The sequence below is a fragment of the Acomys minous genome, assembly GCF_964271855.1.
Source record: "Acomys minous genome assembly, chromosome: 7".
NCBI classification, from domain to species: Eukaryota; Metazoa; Chordata; class Mammalia; order Rodentia; family Muridae; genus Acomys; species Acomys minous.
The window spans coordinates 51101484-51116408 of NC_140488.1; the positions used below are offsets into that span (position 1 = coordinate 51101484).

At 41.2% G+C, this 14925-nt stretch overlaps 1 protein-coding gene across 3 annotated transcripts in view; it reads left to right on the forward strand.

Moving 5' to 3' along the window:
- Positions 1-12600, forward strand: part of SYTL4 (synaptotagmin like 4) — a 54300-nt gene extending 41700 nt beyond the window's left edge. For 2 of the 3 annotated variants that reach the window (XM_084789946.1, XM_084789947.1), the window contains exons 13-17: positions 513-674; positions 5171-5279; positions 7459-7558; positions 8261-8469; positions 10975-12600. In XM_084789946.1, coding sequence (XP_084646072.1) covers positions 513-674; positions 5171-5279; positions 7459-7558; positions 8261-8469; positions 10975-11123 — 729 coding nt within the window. In that variant the 3' untranslated portion in view covers positions 11124-12600. The remainder of the gene's footprint in view (positions 1-512; positions 675-5170; positions 5280-7458; positions 7559-8260; positions 8470-10974) is intronic. The other variant, XM_084789948.1, reaches the window with a different exon arrangement.
- Positions 12601-14925: the final 2325 nt, after the last annotated feature.

Here is a 14925-nt window from a genome sequence, read left to right on the forward strand (position 1 = left end):
GAGTACTGGCTGTTCTTGCAGAGAATCTGAGTTCAGTTCCCAGCACCCACATGGTGGCTCACAGCTGTCTGGAACTCCAGTTCCAGGGGATCCCATGCCATATTCTTGCCTTGGTGTGCATCTATACCCAGGTACACATTCACATCAAATAACAGAAATATAATCTTTTTAAACAAGAAGTTATTTGAGGGACAGCAAGGCGACCCACATGGTATAAAGAGACTGGTAACTCCTGCAAACTGTCCTCTGATCTCTACAGTCATGCCATGGCGTGCTCGTGCACACACATATACACATGGCATTCATGTACTCACATACATGCACACACACAAATAAGGAAAATGTAATAAAAAAAAATAAAAGTAATTTGCGACGAGTTTACTCGACAACTAAAACCATCTGGTACGCTGAAGTACAGATCATGGGGACAGGTTGCTTTGGGTTTGGAAGACTTCATTGTGGAGGAATAACTCCTAACTGGCCACCATGGGCTGCTTCCTTTCCATTCACAGTATGAGATTTCAGAATCTCTTTTGGCTCAGCGGACTTTGCAGTTTTCTGTTTGGCATCATGGTCGTTTCGGCAGAAACACTTTCCTTGGAGAAGCGGAGGTCCACATGGACTCTTGGAAGCTGGATAAGAAGCTGGACCATTGCCTCCCTTTACACGGAAAGGTAGTCCGCTTCAAAGCTCTTTTCACAGCTTGGTTCCCAGATGGATTGTCTGCAGTGACCTCTGCTGGTCTGTGTCGGAAGTGGCTTTGCATGGAGCTGTCTGTAGAGTTCTGCCGCACCCTTCTGGCCTTTCTGAGTTTGGCAGCAATTTCAGAGGTTCTTGCACCTGGTAAGCAGGAGCAATTTCTTCCGTGTAAACCAGGCAAAGCAGGAAGCTACAGCATGCCAAACTTTTTCTGCTAACCTTCCAGCGCCTGACTGTATCCTGACGTCCTAACTTGCACTTCCTCTCAAGTCTAACCTTTGGGATGTTTCTTCTTAAGCCAAACTTCTAGTTTTTGAAGCAAGAGGCAAAAACATGGCTATCCTCTTGGTCCTGTGCACAGGGCAGGGGACTTTTGCCTTAGAGATAGGACCTCAGATGGCTGTGTAGTAAGGTGGCATTATAGTGACAGGTAGCTTAATGCAGATGAGGACTAGAATCTTGCTTCTGTGACTTACTGGTAATGCAGCGAATTCACCTATCATCTGTGAGCTTCAGTTTAGCCTTCTACAAAATGATACAGCAGTGCTACTCCCTGATATGGGACTGAAGGAAGTCATCCTTTAGTGTGTAGCGCATAATCACCATTCCATCCATAGCTTATTACCATTCTGGTTAAATAGCTACATCAGAGACCTTTAGGCAGCAACTTCCTGTTTATCACAACAAATCGAAGACAAACCCCTTTAAAAGCTATAATAACATTTTGAATGTTTAAAACAAAGCACAGCACATAGAATATATTTGCAAGGATGGTCAAGAAGCTCAGAATAGGGCTGCCTCTAGGAAGAGAGCCTGATGTAGAAGAGAAATTCTCTTTTAACTGTTCCATTTTATTATTGTCTTTTAGGGGTTTTGTTTGTTTGTTTGTTTTAAACTTTTGAACTTTTACCCTGTTAAGAATATCAAGTGGAAAATGATCTATCTATCTATCTATCTATCTATCTATCTATCTATCTATCTATCTAGTTCCAAATTAAAACAATCAAAAATATCTTTAAAAAGAGGGGGGGGGGGCTGGAGAGATGGCTCAGTGGTTAAGAGCACTGACTGCTGTTCCAGAGGTCCTGAGTTCAATTCCCAGCAACCACATGGTAGCTCACAACCATCTATAATGTGATCTGATGCATACTGTATATATAATAAATAAATCTTAAAAAATAAAACAACCAAAAATATGTAAAAAGAAAGTAAATCTCATTACTTAGAAATAACCACTCTTAAGTATTTAAGTATACTTCTAGAATTTTTGTACTAAGCAGGACAGATGTTAATTTGCCATCCCTCTGTTATCTATACATACACATACATATTGTATTCTTTTTTGACCCAAGTGACTTCATATAAACCTTGTTGTTCATATATATATATATATATTATATATATACATATATTTTAACATATATATTAACAATTTATCATAGGTATCCTTTTGTGCCATTACTTACAGATTTATTTCATTTTACTTGCTATATAATATTCTCTCACATTTTTATATTATAAATTGATTTACCAAACCCCTACTAGTGGGTCCTTAAATTGTTATGTTTTAAAACTATGCTGTCCTATATTTTTTCCTTTTTGTTTGTTTGTTTTCAGTACTGGTGATCCAACCTAGAGTTTCACATATGCTAAACAAGTGCTGTGCTGATGGCTGATGAGCCATACCCTGACCCTTATCTTTCCTTCTTTGGGGAAAGTAGTTGTCATAGGAAGCCCTAGGGCCAAATAGCTGAGTAGTTTATGTCTCTAGTCATTTAATGCCTGTGGCCTTCCAGAAAACCTTAGTGACATTACATTTTTCCACTTTAAATAGTCATAAAAGCAGGAAAGCAATTACTATCAAAGCAAAACATGCTTATTAGAGCCTTAGAATTTCTTAAGAATTTGTCATGCAAATCATTCTTCCAGTGGCTTAGAGTTAGTATAATTATATTGCAAATGGCATTGTAAACCACCATGAATTGCCACCCAAAAATCTCTTCCATTAAAAGGAAAGTATGTGCTTTTTGGAAATATTTTCAGAAGACTGAAAATGTGCTGTGGAAACAAGCCTGCCAGCTTCTAATTAATACTAAACTCTGGATTTTTAAGAGTTCACTATGATCAACAGTCTAGGAATTAATAAATTGTATGGCTTATGAAACAAAATACTATTTTATCTTCCTCTAAAAATTTTAATACCTTGAAATTTTTCCTTTATATCTTATATTTAAAACTATCAAATCATTATTACTATAGTGTTATTTAATATGTAAACCGTATTTGCTATACATAAAATAAGGGTTTTAAAAACTATTTTTAGCTAAAAATTTTAAAAATCATTTATTTCCTTTTAATATAAAAGACTCTATATTTAATGTTTCTGACCCCACCTCCAACAATCCATGTGTTGGTATTTTGCTTTCTCCTGATGACAACTCTTTCCCACTTCTTTTCTATCTTCCCTACAGACTAGCTTGTTTATTCTGGATATGCAGTCTGCCTGTTGAAACATAGGAGATTATGCCTTCCAGCATCAGCATGCTCAGTGGGGAGGATGTAGCTAGGCCCAGTCTCAAGAAACATGGGTATATGAAAGGGTACCTCTAGTTTGTGCCAGCTTGTGCTGGGGAAAACTGGAGCATAAGGAAAGCAATACCCTGTGAGCTAAGAGAGTGAAGCACTTCAGCGGCCCAGAGCTACTTGCTCTGTGTCCTTGACTCTTGTGTTCACTCACTGTTACACCCATTCAGTCAAGTAGGTACTATGCTAACTAAGTTTTGGCCTTTCTAAAAGGAACAAAAAGAAACTTGACTCCTGTCCTTTTGGCCCAAAGATTCAAGAGGTAGAGAGATGTTCCCAAAAATACGTGAGTCAGAGCTGAGGACATATCTTAGAGGCAGATTATATGCCTAGCAGGTGTGAGGCCCTGGGCTTGATACCTGATACTGAAGCAAACAAGCAAACTGTCAATTGTTAAAATCTGTGTAGCAGCCTTTTACCTCACCCTAAAACCAGCACAACCCCCTGCCCCTTTGAAAGTAACTTTATTTTTAAGAAGTGGTTGTATCTCTTTTTCACAAACAGGATACTATTGATGATGTTATAAAGAAAGGTAGCTTTGATTTTTTTCCAGTCTGTTCTCCCTATTGTTGGATTCTTCTGTATCTTCTTCGGTTGTTTTCTTCGGTCTAATGGGAAAAAGCATGGACTCTGGAACCAGGGTATCTGAATCTGAATCCTGGGTCTGCTAATTATGATTGTGTGTTATGGGAAAATTACTTCTCTGTTTCTTTATTCATTATCCCAAAAATGAGGGTAATACCTATATCATAGAGATTACTTTAGGAATTAACGATATATTTGTGCCTCTAATAATACTATCTGGGAAATAGTAAGTGCTATATTAGAGACAGTGATACAAAGGATTACACAATGCAGTTCACATGTATATTTTTAGTATATTTTGTGTTTATACTTAATATGAGATTTTCTTCTACTTCTTGCTTTATTCACTTACTAGGAAGTATATCTGTTATATTTTCCCTTTTCAGAAAGTACAAATTGGATATAATCTTATTTTAGGATATAAATGAAAACATAGATTTAGGTTTGTTTTACTCAACAGGTACAAGGTAGATTTTTATAGGTATATGACTAAGTATGCGTTATATTCAACCAGGATTTGAATAAAAAAATCATTTCTAGGAGCAGTTGATACATAGCCAGGATGGGTAGCATGGCTGGAGTCATCTAGGTTCTATTTTATCTAGCTGGATTTTAAGAGGAAGATCATGTTCATGCTATGACTGAGGAGAGGAAAGCCAGCTGGTTTCTTTTCTGCAGTGATTTGTCTTTACTTGCACGTGGGCTTTCAGAGATAGCTTGTGTTCTTTCTGAGAACCTCATGCCACATGTCACATGAAGGCATTAAAGTCACTCTTAACCCTGCCTGCATTCACTGATACTTAGATTGCTTCCACTTTTTGGCTCTTACTAACAATTCTGGTAACAAGATTCTCAATCATATATCATTCGCTCCTTTGTGATTTTTATGGCCAACTTGTTGGCATATCTTTGGGATTATTTGGAATCTAGTAATCATATCCCCAGAGTGCACAGTAGTGCCCCTCACTTCTTCTGGATCTCCTCCCGAAGAGACTGCCAAAGAAAACCATAGCTGCTGTGGGATTGTAGCCATAAAAGAGGGACCGTCTTGTGCCACGAGCCTGTGCTTAGGATAATGGTATCTATTTACTTTCTTTATTTTTGAGATAGAGTCTGGCTGTGTGTTCCAGGCTGGCCACAAATCTGTGATCCTTTCACTTCTGCCCCCCCCCCCTGTGCTAGCACTACAGAGGCGAACCACCACACTGTCCTATGGGAACAAGTTTATAATCCTCCCAGGGTGAGAGGTCCCAGTGCTCCCTGAGAGGGCTGATTTCACTGGTTGGGTTTCCCTATGTTTCAGATCAGTGCCGAGTCCCTGGCTGGCTTGCCAGCACACAAAGGCGAATTGGTGGTTTCCTTGAAATACATCCCAGCCTCCAAACCCCCTGTTGGAGGTGACCGGAAAAAGAGTGAGTTTTCCTTGGGGCCTTGGATCCAGCTTGTAGGCTTCTACACAGAGTCTGTGAAAGATTGGTTGCTGGCACTGTTGGCTAGGGCAGACTGGGGTGTTTCCTGGATCTTGTAGGCAGCATTCCTTTCCTAAGGAAGCCTTTACCAAGCTCAAATGGAAGGAAATACCAAAGTGCTGGCATTCCTTTTAGATGACTTTTAGGCAGTTGATGTGATTTGGTCTTAGTCCATCTTTGTCAAGCTACTAAGAAGGCAGAAGAGAATAGGAGCTTTGTGTCTGAGAAAGGTGCTTGGAAAGAGTGGTAAAGTATGAGGAATAGGAAGGGCATGTCTGAGTCACTCAATATGGCCAACACGGTGCTGGTGACTGTGGATGCATAGAGAAGAGAGGCATAGTACTTGTCTTCCAAGGACACATTTTTTAAGAAAAGTCATCATGTGCCCAAACTAGCCACCTATGAGGGTGCTGGAGAGCGCTTTGCCAAGGAAGTGATATTGAAACTGGACCTTGAGATTATACCAGGCACACAGGAACAAAGATGAAAGAGAGGAGCAGTTTTGGAAGAAGGGACGGGGCTTGAACAGGTTCTTAAAGAGCTTGGTAGTTGGGGCAAAGTAGTGGGTGCCTGTAGTCCCAGCACTTGGGAGGCTGAGGCAGGAGGATTAAAGTGAATTTTCAAGCTGGATAGGTTATACACTGAGTTATAGGCCAGACTTGGCTATAGAGTAAGACCTTATCTTAAAAAAAAAAGAAAAGCTAAAACAAAAGAAAAATAATTATAAAGATTGTAAGTAGGAGATGCAATTTAGTTCATATAGTGCTCGCATAGCACATATAAAGACCTCTGTTGTATGCACAGAGCACTTAATAAGCTGACACTTGGGAGGTGGAGGCAGAATGATCAGAAGGTGATTAGCTACATAGTAAATTTGAGGCAAGCCTGGGCTACATGAGACTCTGTTTTGAAAAAAAAAAAAAGCTCAGCCTATATATATCTGGTAAATGTGGGGTTGTGAAGTCGTGGGTCAGTGATCCCCAGTTATGGTGGAGCTGGAGTTACGATGTGAATGGGTATGTATATGAGCGCAGCTGGGATCAGAAGTGAGTCTGGAGCCAACTAAAAAAAGAAAAGGGGCTTGAATGAAGAGTTCAACTTGATCGGCTGGCAATGGGAAACCAAAGTGTAGATTTGAGGAAGCACTAGGTCCCAAAGAGTGCGGCGTGTGTGCAGAATAACTAGAAGAGAAGTGAAGACAGAACCTTTGGGAACAGCACCATTTAAAGGGTAGAAGAGATGGAAAATGTCAATGAGGGAGAGGGTTATTAAGACACGGAAAGAAAAGCTAGCAGAGCGTTTGAAGAGGAGGTGACCAGGAGCTGCCAACACTCTCCAGACACTCTACGCAGCCAGGCCAGAGGACGACTGAGAAGATAACAGCTTGTTACAATTAGGTTGGAAGGTATGGATGGAATCTGATTTTCACAAGAAACTAGGCTGAGTGGATGAGGCAAAGAAGCAGAGGTGATGTGCGTGGTCAATTCTTTGCCGGTGTAATTGGTGATCCTGAAAGGAAAGAAAGGCACAGAGAACAGCTTCAAAGGGATTAGATCGAAGGGAGGGAGGTTTTTATTTTAAAATGGATATTAAAAAGAAAGAAAGAAAGAAAGAAACATTAAGTTCAGCATGTGTTTAGACTGAGGGCAAGAGGACAGTCTAGGGAAAAGGATATTCAGAATGGTAGGTGGAGGGTGGAAATTGGTGGTGCTCTGGTGAGTCCTGTGCAGTAAGGGGTGAGGTCAAGGACTCAGCAGAGGACTTCCTGCTTTAATTGGTTTGCAAACAATAGGCAACTCTGCTTCTTTTAGCCACGGTTGACTCATGTATAAAATGAGGACAATCATAGTGTGCATCTCATAGGACTAAATGAAGAAATTAAATGCTTAAGGTGGCATGCGGTTCATAGCAAGCTTTTAATGAGCATTTGTTGCTATTGGGTTTATTAATTGAGTTCCTACTTCTTATGCTTGGGCACTGTGCTAGGAACAAAGGATGCAGGCATGATTCAGTTAAGGAGTTTGCTGTATCCCAAAGCAAGGAGAGGAAATGCTATATAGTTAAAGCTCAGGATACACCTGGTGGCATGGCGTTCACTTGCAATGGCCAACATCCCTTACAGGTAAAGGTGGGGAAGGGGGAGAACTCCAGGTGTGGATCAAAGAAGCCAAGAACCTGACGGCTGCCAAATCAGGAGGGACTTCAGACAGCTTTGTCAAGGGGTGAGTCCCTGGACCAGCATCAGACTAACCAGTTATAGAACAAGCAAGTTAGTGGGGAACCCAATGTAATTCTCCACAGTAGATCCTGCCCTCATCCTGCCACCATCAGTAGCTTTGTTTCTGAAATTAGGTAATGGCACAATCTCTACCACTGCCTTTGCACTGGTCTGAGATCAGTTTGGTCCCAACTCTGGGCCTAGCTTTCAAAGGGGAGGGTGATAGACAGGTTCTGACTTTCTCAGACTATACCTCTTCCTTACTCCTAGATGGAAATTCCATGTCCTATGACTGTCTAGATTCGGGGTTCAGGGCTCTGTTTTCTATAATTTTGAAGCACTCTAAGTTTCCTCTGTATCATTTACTGACTTCAGCTCCCTAAGAAGTCTTATTTGACTAAACATGCATACTTCGTAATGGTTTCATTTACTTTGAGTGAGAAAAGTGGAAGCACATATTTAAACCCTTCCTTGCTAGAGCATCGGCCACAGCATGACTAACATTCTCACTTTCTCTCCAGGTTTAAAGGAAGTAGATGATCTAGTGCAAGTAGTGGGAAGTGTGGCTCAGCAGATTCAAAGGAGGGTTGTGAACTTGGACCTGGGTGCTGGCTTACCATCCTGGGCTAGGCCTGTGGTAGGGTCAAGGGAACTGAGATATCTTGCCAGCTTGAGTAGGTGTTGATGATTCCCCACCCTCTGCCAGATACCTCCTTCCCATGAGGAACAAGGCCAGTAAGCGTAAAACTCCTGTGCTGAAGAAGACCCTGAATCCCCACTACAACCATACATTTGTCTACAATGGTGTGAGGCTGGAAGATCTGCAACACATGTGCCTGGAGCTGACTGTATGGGACCGGGAGCCCCTGGCCAGCAATGACTTCCTGGGAGGGGTCAGACTGGGTGTTGGCACTGGTGAGACTCTCTCTTCCCCATCTGATCACCACTTGTCTTAAAGGCCTCTTGTCTCTCCTACTCTTCCGACCTCTTGCCCACCTCAAGGTAGAAAGCTCTTTTCTAACAGAAATTTTCTCCCTTTATAGAAACATCCAATGAGTGTCTCTCTTTTCTTTCCACCTCTCGCTCACAACAATGTATAAAGCTCTTTTCTGACAAAAATTTTCTTCCTTTATGTAAACATACAACATGCACTTATTGAATGCCTGCTACCTGCTAGGCCTAAGGGACACTTGAATTCATACAGTGTTCTATGTACAGAAAGGGGACCCTGAAAGCTAGGAACTTCATCCTCCTCTTACAAAAGAACATTGAAAACTACCTAAATACCTGAATTGTTTTGTCTGTATTCTATCTTGCTATAGCGAGAAGGGTCCTTGCCAGCAAATCTTCATTCTTCAAGGATTCTTGGTTACCTACTGCTTCTCAAGGGTTCTGCTTCTGCAATAACTGTGATCATCTGTGTGATCAATGCTATTTGATTTGACTATTGAAGGTGAATGTACATCTTCTCTGGCAATACCAATCTCTTTGTTCATGTCTCTCCTTGTTTTGAGACAGGGTCTCATATAGCCCAGATTGGCCTTGAACTCCTGATACTCCTCCCTTTACCTCTCTAGTGCTAAGATAATAGACATATACTAACCTGTTCAGGCCTACTTTGATTAGGGAAGAAGTAAATCTTCCATTGGCCACATGTCCCACTCACTCTAAAAAGAATGCCCTCTATTTCCTGGCCTTTCCTTAAATTCTTAGTCCATGTGATATGCGATATAACTCCCATTCTTCTGCTCTTCTGAGTGGTTGCTCATGCCAAAAATGAGGTTATTATTTCACTAAATAGAGCAGATCACTCCCTTTTCTTGAAACGCTTACCACTTATTGCCTTCTTCAACTCCCTTTGATTCCATTGTATACTACTTCTCAATCTCCTTCTTGGGTTCTTCATTTTGTACTCAGATTTGAAATGATGGTACTTTCTGGGCTCCGTCTGGAATGCTCATTTTCCCTCTTTTTATAGTCTTAATTACATCTATCCAAACTTTTGATATTGTGATATAATGACATTTGCTTTGTTTGTTTGTTTTGTTGGTTTTTTTGTTCTTTCGAGACAGGGTTTCTCTGTGTAGCCTTGCCTGTCCTGGACTCACTTTGTAGACCAGGCTGGCCTCGAACTCAGAGATCCACCTGTGTCCCTGAGTGCTGGGATTATAGGCGTGTGCCACCGCAGCTGATTATGACATTTTCAAGTATAGTGTTCACACTCAAGAATTGTGCAATTGAGTTACAAAAAAAATCACAAAAAGTAAACAAACAAACAAACAAACACTTCATTGTTTTAATTAGTTATGATCTTGTGTTGGACCACATTCATAACTATCCTTAGCTCCATGCAGTTCTGGTTGGACATGTCTGCTTGATTCTTATGGCCTTGAATACTACTCATATATGAATAACTAACAGAAAGCATCTACAATGATATTTTTTCAATGTAAGCTTCTTTATGTTGGTTCCCTGTTTAAAGCCTTTCAATGTCTTTTTCTCATATTGAGAAATTCTTACCAAGTCTACAGACTCCTTGTTATCTGGACTCTTCCTTTTTTATCCTTCCTGTATCATTTCCCTGCTCACTCATTGTGTTCCAACTGTTGTAACTTTTACTCTGCTCTCCAAATATATCAAGTTACTTCCTACTTTGGGACTTTGTACTCATTGTCTTTTCTATTCACATGTGCGCTGCCCAGGGTAGAGACATTCTTTGTGTGTTCATCATATTTCCAAACTGGCATATAATAGGCACTCAGGACATGTTCATTGAATTAATTAATTACTATTCAATAGAATAGGATTAAGAGCACATAATCCTAACTTTAGGCTGAGAATTTATAGCTGTAGAAAAAGGAATTCAGAGGTTTGGCATGGTTGTGCATGCCCATGATGTCAGCACTTTGTGGACAGAGTCAAGAAGATTGCCACAAGTTCAAGGCCAGCAATGGTTTCAGCATGAAATCCTGTCTTCAACAATAAAAACAAAAATGATAAAGTGTTCAAATTTCTAAAAATGTTAAGTCAAGGTCCCATGTGTAGATTAGTACTCTAGTTATTAGCCAGCCTACTATCTTCTTACAGTATATACAATTAACTGTAATTAAAAAACAACCTAAAAACTCAAGTTGCCAGTGACAGAAGGGTAGCACTTCTGGTATGGGATGTCAGGCCAATAAGCAACAAACCTCCATTGACATAATGTCATTTCAAGTCCTATATCATCAGCCTGTACCCTCCCAATTGTCTCGGGAGCACAAGTATTTGTAGACTAAGCTTGCCAGCTTGCTGTCCCCAGCAGTCTATCTTCACTATACAATGTCTTTTCTGGGCTAGATTCCTTTGCTTTATAATCCATCCTCCCTGATGAGCTCAGTGGTAGGACTATGTTCAGTCTCCTCTGATGTTTTTCTTCAGGGATCAGTAATGGCGAAGTGGTGGACTGGATGGATTCGACTGGTGAGGAAGTGAGCCTGTGGCAGAAGATGCGACAGTACCCAGGGTCTTGGGCAGAAGGAACTCTGCAGCTACGTTCCTCAATGGTCAAGCAGAAGCTGGGTGTATGAGTCCCTGTCCTCATCTACAGGTGCAGCCCTGGGTAGTCCAAGTCAAAAGAAGCAACGCAACCACAAGGAACGATTACTAATTTAATGTGTGTGTATGTGTGTGTGTTTGTATAAACATGTATTTCTGCAGATCTTATTTTACTGGCTAGTGTGACACAGGCATGTTCCTCCTGTGAAATCAACCCAAGAATATAAGGGTCTTTTCAAATGGTTTTTATTTATGTCTAGTCTAGTATATTTGCTGAGTACATAGTTGCCTTTATCTTTCTATGGTTTAACTACCTTTAAAAACCTTTTACAACAAGTCCCTACCATCTATCTTGTTATTCTTATTCCTACATCCCCTAGACGTGTTTTTGACATTAGTTCTAGTTTTGGGGTCTAGGTGAGCCTGATCGAAGGTGAAGGCTCTTGGAAGCTGGGTTTCGTTATAAAAGATAGTAGACTACAGGAGTGGCCTATACAACCAGTCCTTCCCCTCCCGTTTGTATTTCATCTCATTATCTATATTAATATACTTCTAGAACCTGCCTTTTAACTTTTTTGTTTTTAAGTAATTTCCACCATGCTTGAGTATAGCGGTTTTCTTTGAAATGCAACGAAAATTCCCCAGTTCTTTCCTAGGCCTTTGGGGAGTCACTTTAGAAAAATCACTTTAATTAGATAATGGCTTTTTCACTGAGACACTAACATGCCCTGTGAGACCTACTAGCTGATCCCAGATTATCTAAGTGATTCTGAATGAAGTTTTCACAGCCCATGCTGAATTCCCTGTTTTACACTGTTACAGAAATTACTGGAGAGAAATGTCCTTATTTCCCTCATGGAAGATGACACATTTTTACTCTCATGTACTATAGCTTTCTTCAAGTTTGTGTCTGGGATATTCTGCAACCTAGAACACAGTCTGTATACCTCTGTCTCAGCCAGAAGAGCCAAAGACTGTCTAAACCAACACAGTGCTACCCCAGTCTGGGGACTATTACCACCCCATGAAAATGTGGATGGACCCAGCCAGCTATTCTAACTTTTGACTTAATATATTTTCCGTTCCCATTTTTGATTGTTTCCTAAATTTGACCTAGGTATAACATGGGAATAGTGTGTCAAAACTTACAAGAGGGATCTAGTGAGCTTTCATTTCCTGCCACTTACTTTTCTAAACTGGACTTTTCATTCATAGCGGCCCATCTATCTATACAAAGGTGTATGTGAAGGTATCTATACCAGAGAAGAAACACTGTCAATGGAGCCAGCTGCAGGTTTACTTTCCTGTAAGGTCACTAGATTGCAGGCAGCTAGAGTGGTTAACATTGTAGGTGTGAATTGCATAGAATGTTCTTTGAAGATCCCTTCAATATGGATTGCTACTGTAATGGAAGCCTAACTCAAGAGCCCAGGCACATTCTTGTTCTTTGGTATTCCACCTCAACATGCATGTGTGTGTTTCAATAAAGCTTTCTCACTTGAGTGTTTACATTTGTTTACGTCAGATTTCTTTTGTCTCGGATGTCCTGACTTATTGTCGTCACTTTCACTCATAGCTCGAAGGTCAGAACCAGAGAAAGAAATGCATCTTGCTATACTAGAAGAAAATAGGCCTTTTCCCACATTGCTGCCTGATATTTACCTGAGCCTGGATTCCTTGTCCCATGTGTTTAGAATCTTAAAGTAGCATCACTTTTTCTCCCTCTCAGGTACCAATAGCTGTTGGCTTTGTAGACTGACCTTTGCTGAAGGAAGAAGAGAGATGATGTTCCTATAGGCATGACGGGACACATTCCTTGCTACCAGCACTTCTTTCTAGATTATTCAGTTCCTCTGGGAGGTACAGATTTTTTCCTCATCTCTCCATTATTTGGATTTGAGAGCTAAATCACAATGCCAGACAACTCACCTTTGAAATTGAAGGCTCTGAGTTTCTAGCTAAAGCTCCAGTGATTCTTGACCTCTGCAAAAGTGTATTTGGAAAAGAAACATGTATCTTGTACAAAACATTTTACATAATATTGCCTGACTGTCTCCAACACCTTACGAAGCAGGAGCCTTCCCTTCTTGCAGCTGAAGAAACATGAGCTCTTTGTCAGTGACAGAATCGAACTTTGAATTTGAGTCTGACTCTACCCTTGCCTCCTATGAGAAAGGTGTCTGTTAAGGGCAAAGCCTCAATCAAAAGGGTGGCTCATCTCTTCTAGAATACCTTAGGGAAATGGAAATAATTTACAAATGGAAGACAGTAAGAATGCCTTGGATATCACCAAGCCATCTGAGTGGCAACATAGCTTGTGCTTGTGTGTGTGTGTATGTATGAGACAGATACAAGAGGGAGAAGGAGGCAGGGAGGGAGGAGGAAAAGAGTGGTATAAAGGGAGAGAGGGATGGAGAAGAGAGCAGGAGCAGAAGGGAAGAGGAAAGGGAGCTGCAGAGGAAGGAATTAAGTGACTCTCATCATGCCAGCCCCTTTGTGTCTGACTGCTTGTGGCCCTGATTCTTAATCCCTGTCTTTTTCCCCCACTTGGATTTCTTAAGTCATAATCTATAAAGAACTACAAAGGAGGTTCCTACAGAAGTCAAGATTGATTTGATGACTCAAAATGAAAACAAAAGCCCCTAAAGTTGTTCTAAGGCCCAGTTCCTTGAAACATTGCCATGCAAGGGTCAGGCCCAGCTGGGCACTTTAGTCCGGAGGCAGTGGGGCCCTGTGTTATCTTCAGTCCCTTTGACCTGCTAGCATGTCCTGGCTTGCCCTTGACATGCTAGTGTAAAGAGAAGGAGAACACTTATCTTTTCCAATGTTCTGTTTTTGCCTTTGGAAACAGAGACCACGTGGGACCAGAAATTTCCTACATGTGCTCATTGTTTTTCACCTTCTGCCTATGATTCGCCTTCTGCCTCTCAAAGCTCTGGTATCTCTTGCAAAGGAAAATAAGGAACAGGGTTTCCCCCCTTTTCCCTGCCTGATCATTTCTTCCACTTTACCCTCCATTGAGCAACTGGTTGACTTCTTGTTTTGCCTCTGAAAATTGAGATTTCCGCTAAAACCCCAGTTGAAATGGCTTCTGTCTGATTCAGTGCTAACCCCCAGCCATTGTGGGCTTGTGATTTATGTCTTACCACTCTGCTTTAAAGAGGAATTTTCCTGGGCCGAGAGCCTTTTGTTTTGTTCCTTCCTCCTGGGCCCACTGTGAATATTGTATCCATAGAAGATAGGACCTTTCCCCTTAGAGTGTTCAATTATCTTTTAATGGGAAGTAGAACAAGAGGAGGTCAGATGGCATAGTGGAGCCTGGCTGCTGCTCGTTATGCCTGACTTACTAGTTGTCGGGCCTTAGCATATTGCCTAGTCTCTCTGGGATTCAATTCCTTCATCAGTAAATGGGACCTAATAACAGCGTCTACCATCTAGGGCTCTTCTGAAGGTTTCTGCATCAATCAACGGTGTGTTTATAATGACACCTGACACATAGTAGGTACTAGAGCATTGGTATCTCTTTCTTCCCACTCAGCCTGCTTTCTGTCTCCAGTTGCCCAATGATGGTGCCCAGGAGAAAGCTGAAGAAATAGGGCATCCGAGTCTTGACTATAACTGTGGCTTCTATCACTGTATAAAAGACAGGACTCACAAGCAAGGGAAGAATATGTTGCTTCAAACACTGGTGAAACACTCCCAGTGACACAAATCAGAGCAGAAACCCGCAGCTGGAGATGCATCTCAGCAGTAGGCATGTGGATGCCCAGCGTGGAAGGGCAAAGAATAGGGGAAACAAAGGATACAAGATAAAGGAAGAAAGAAGGAAGAGTA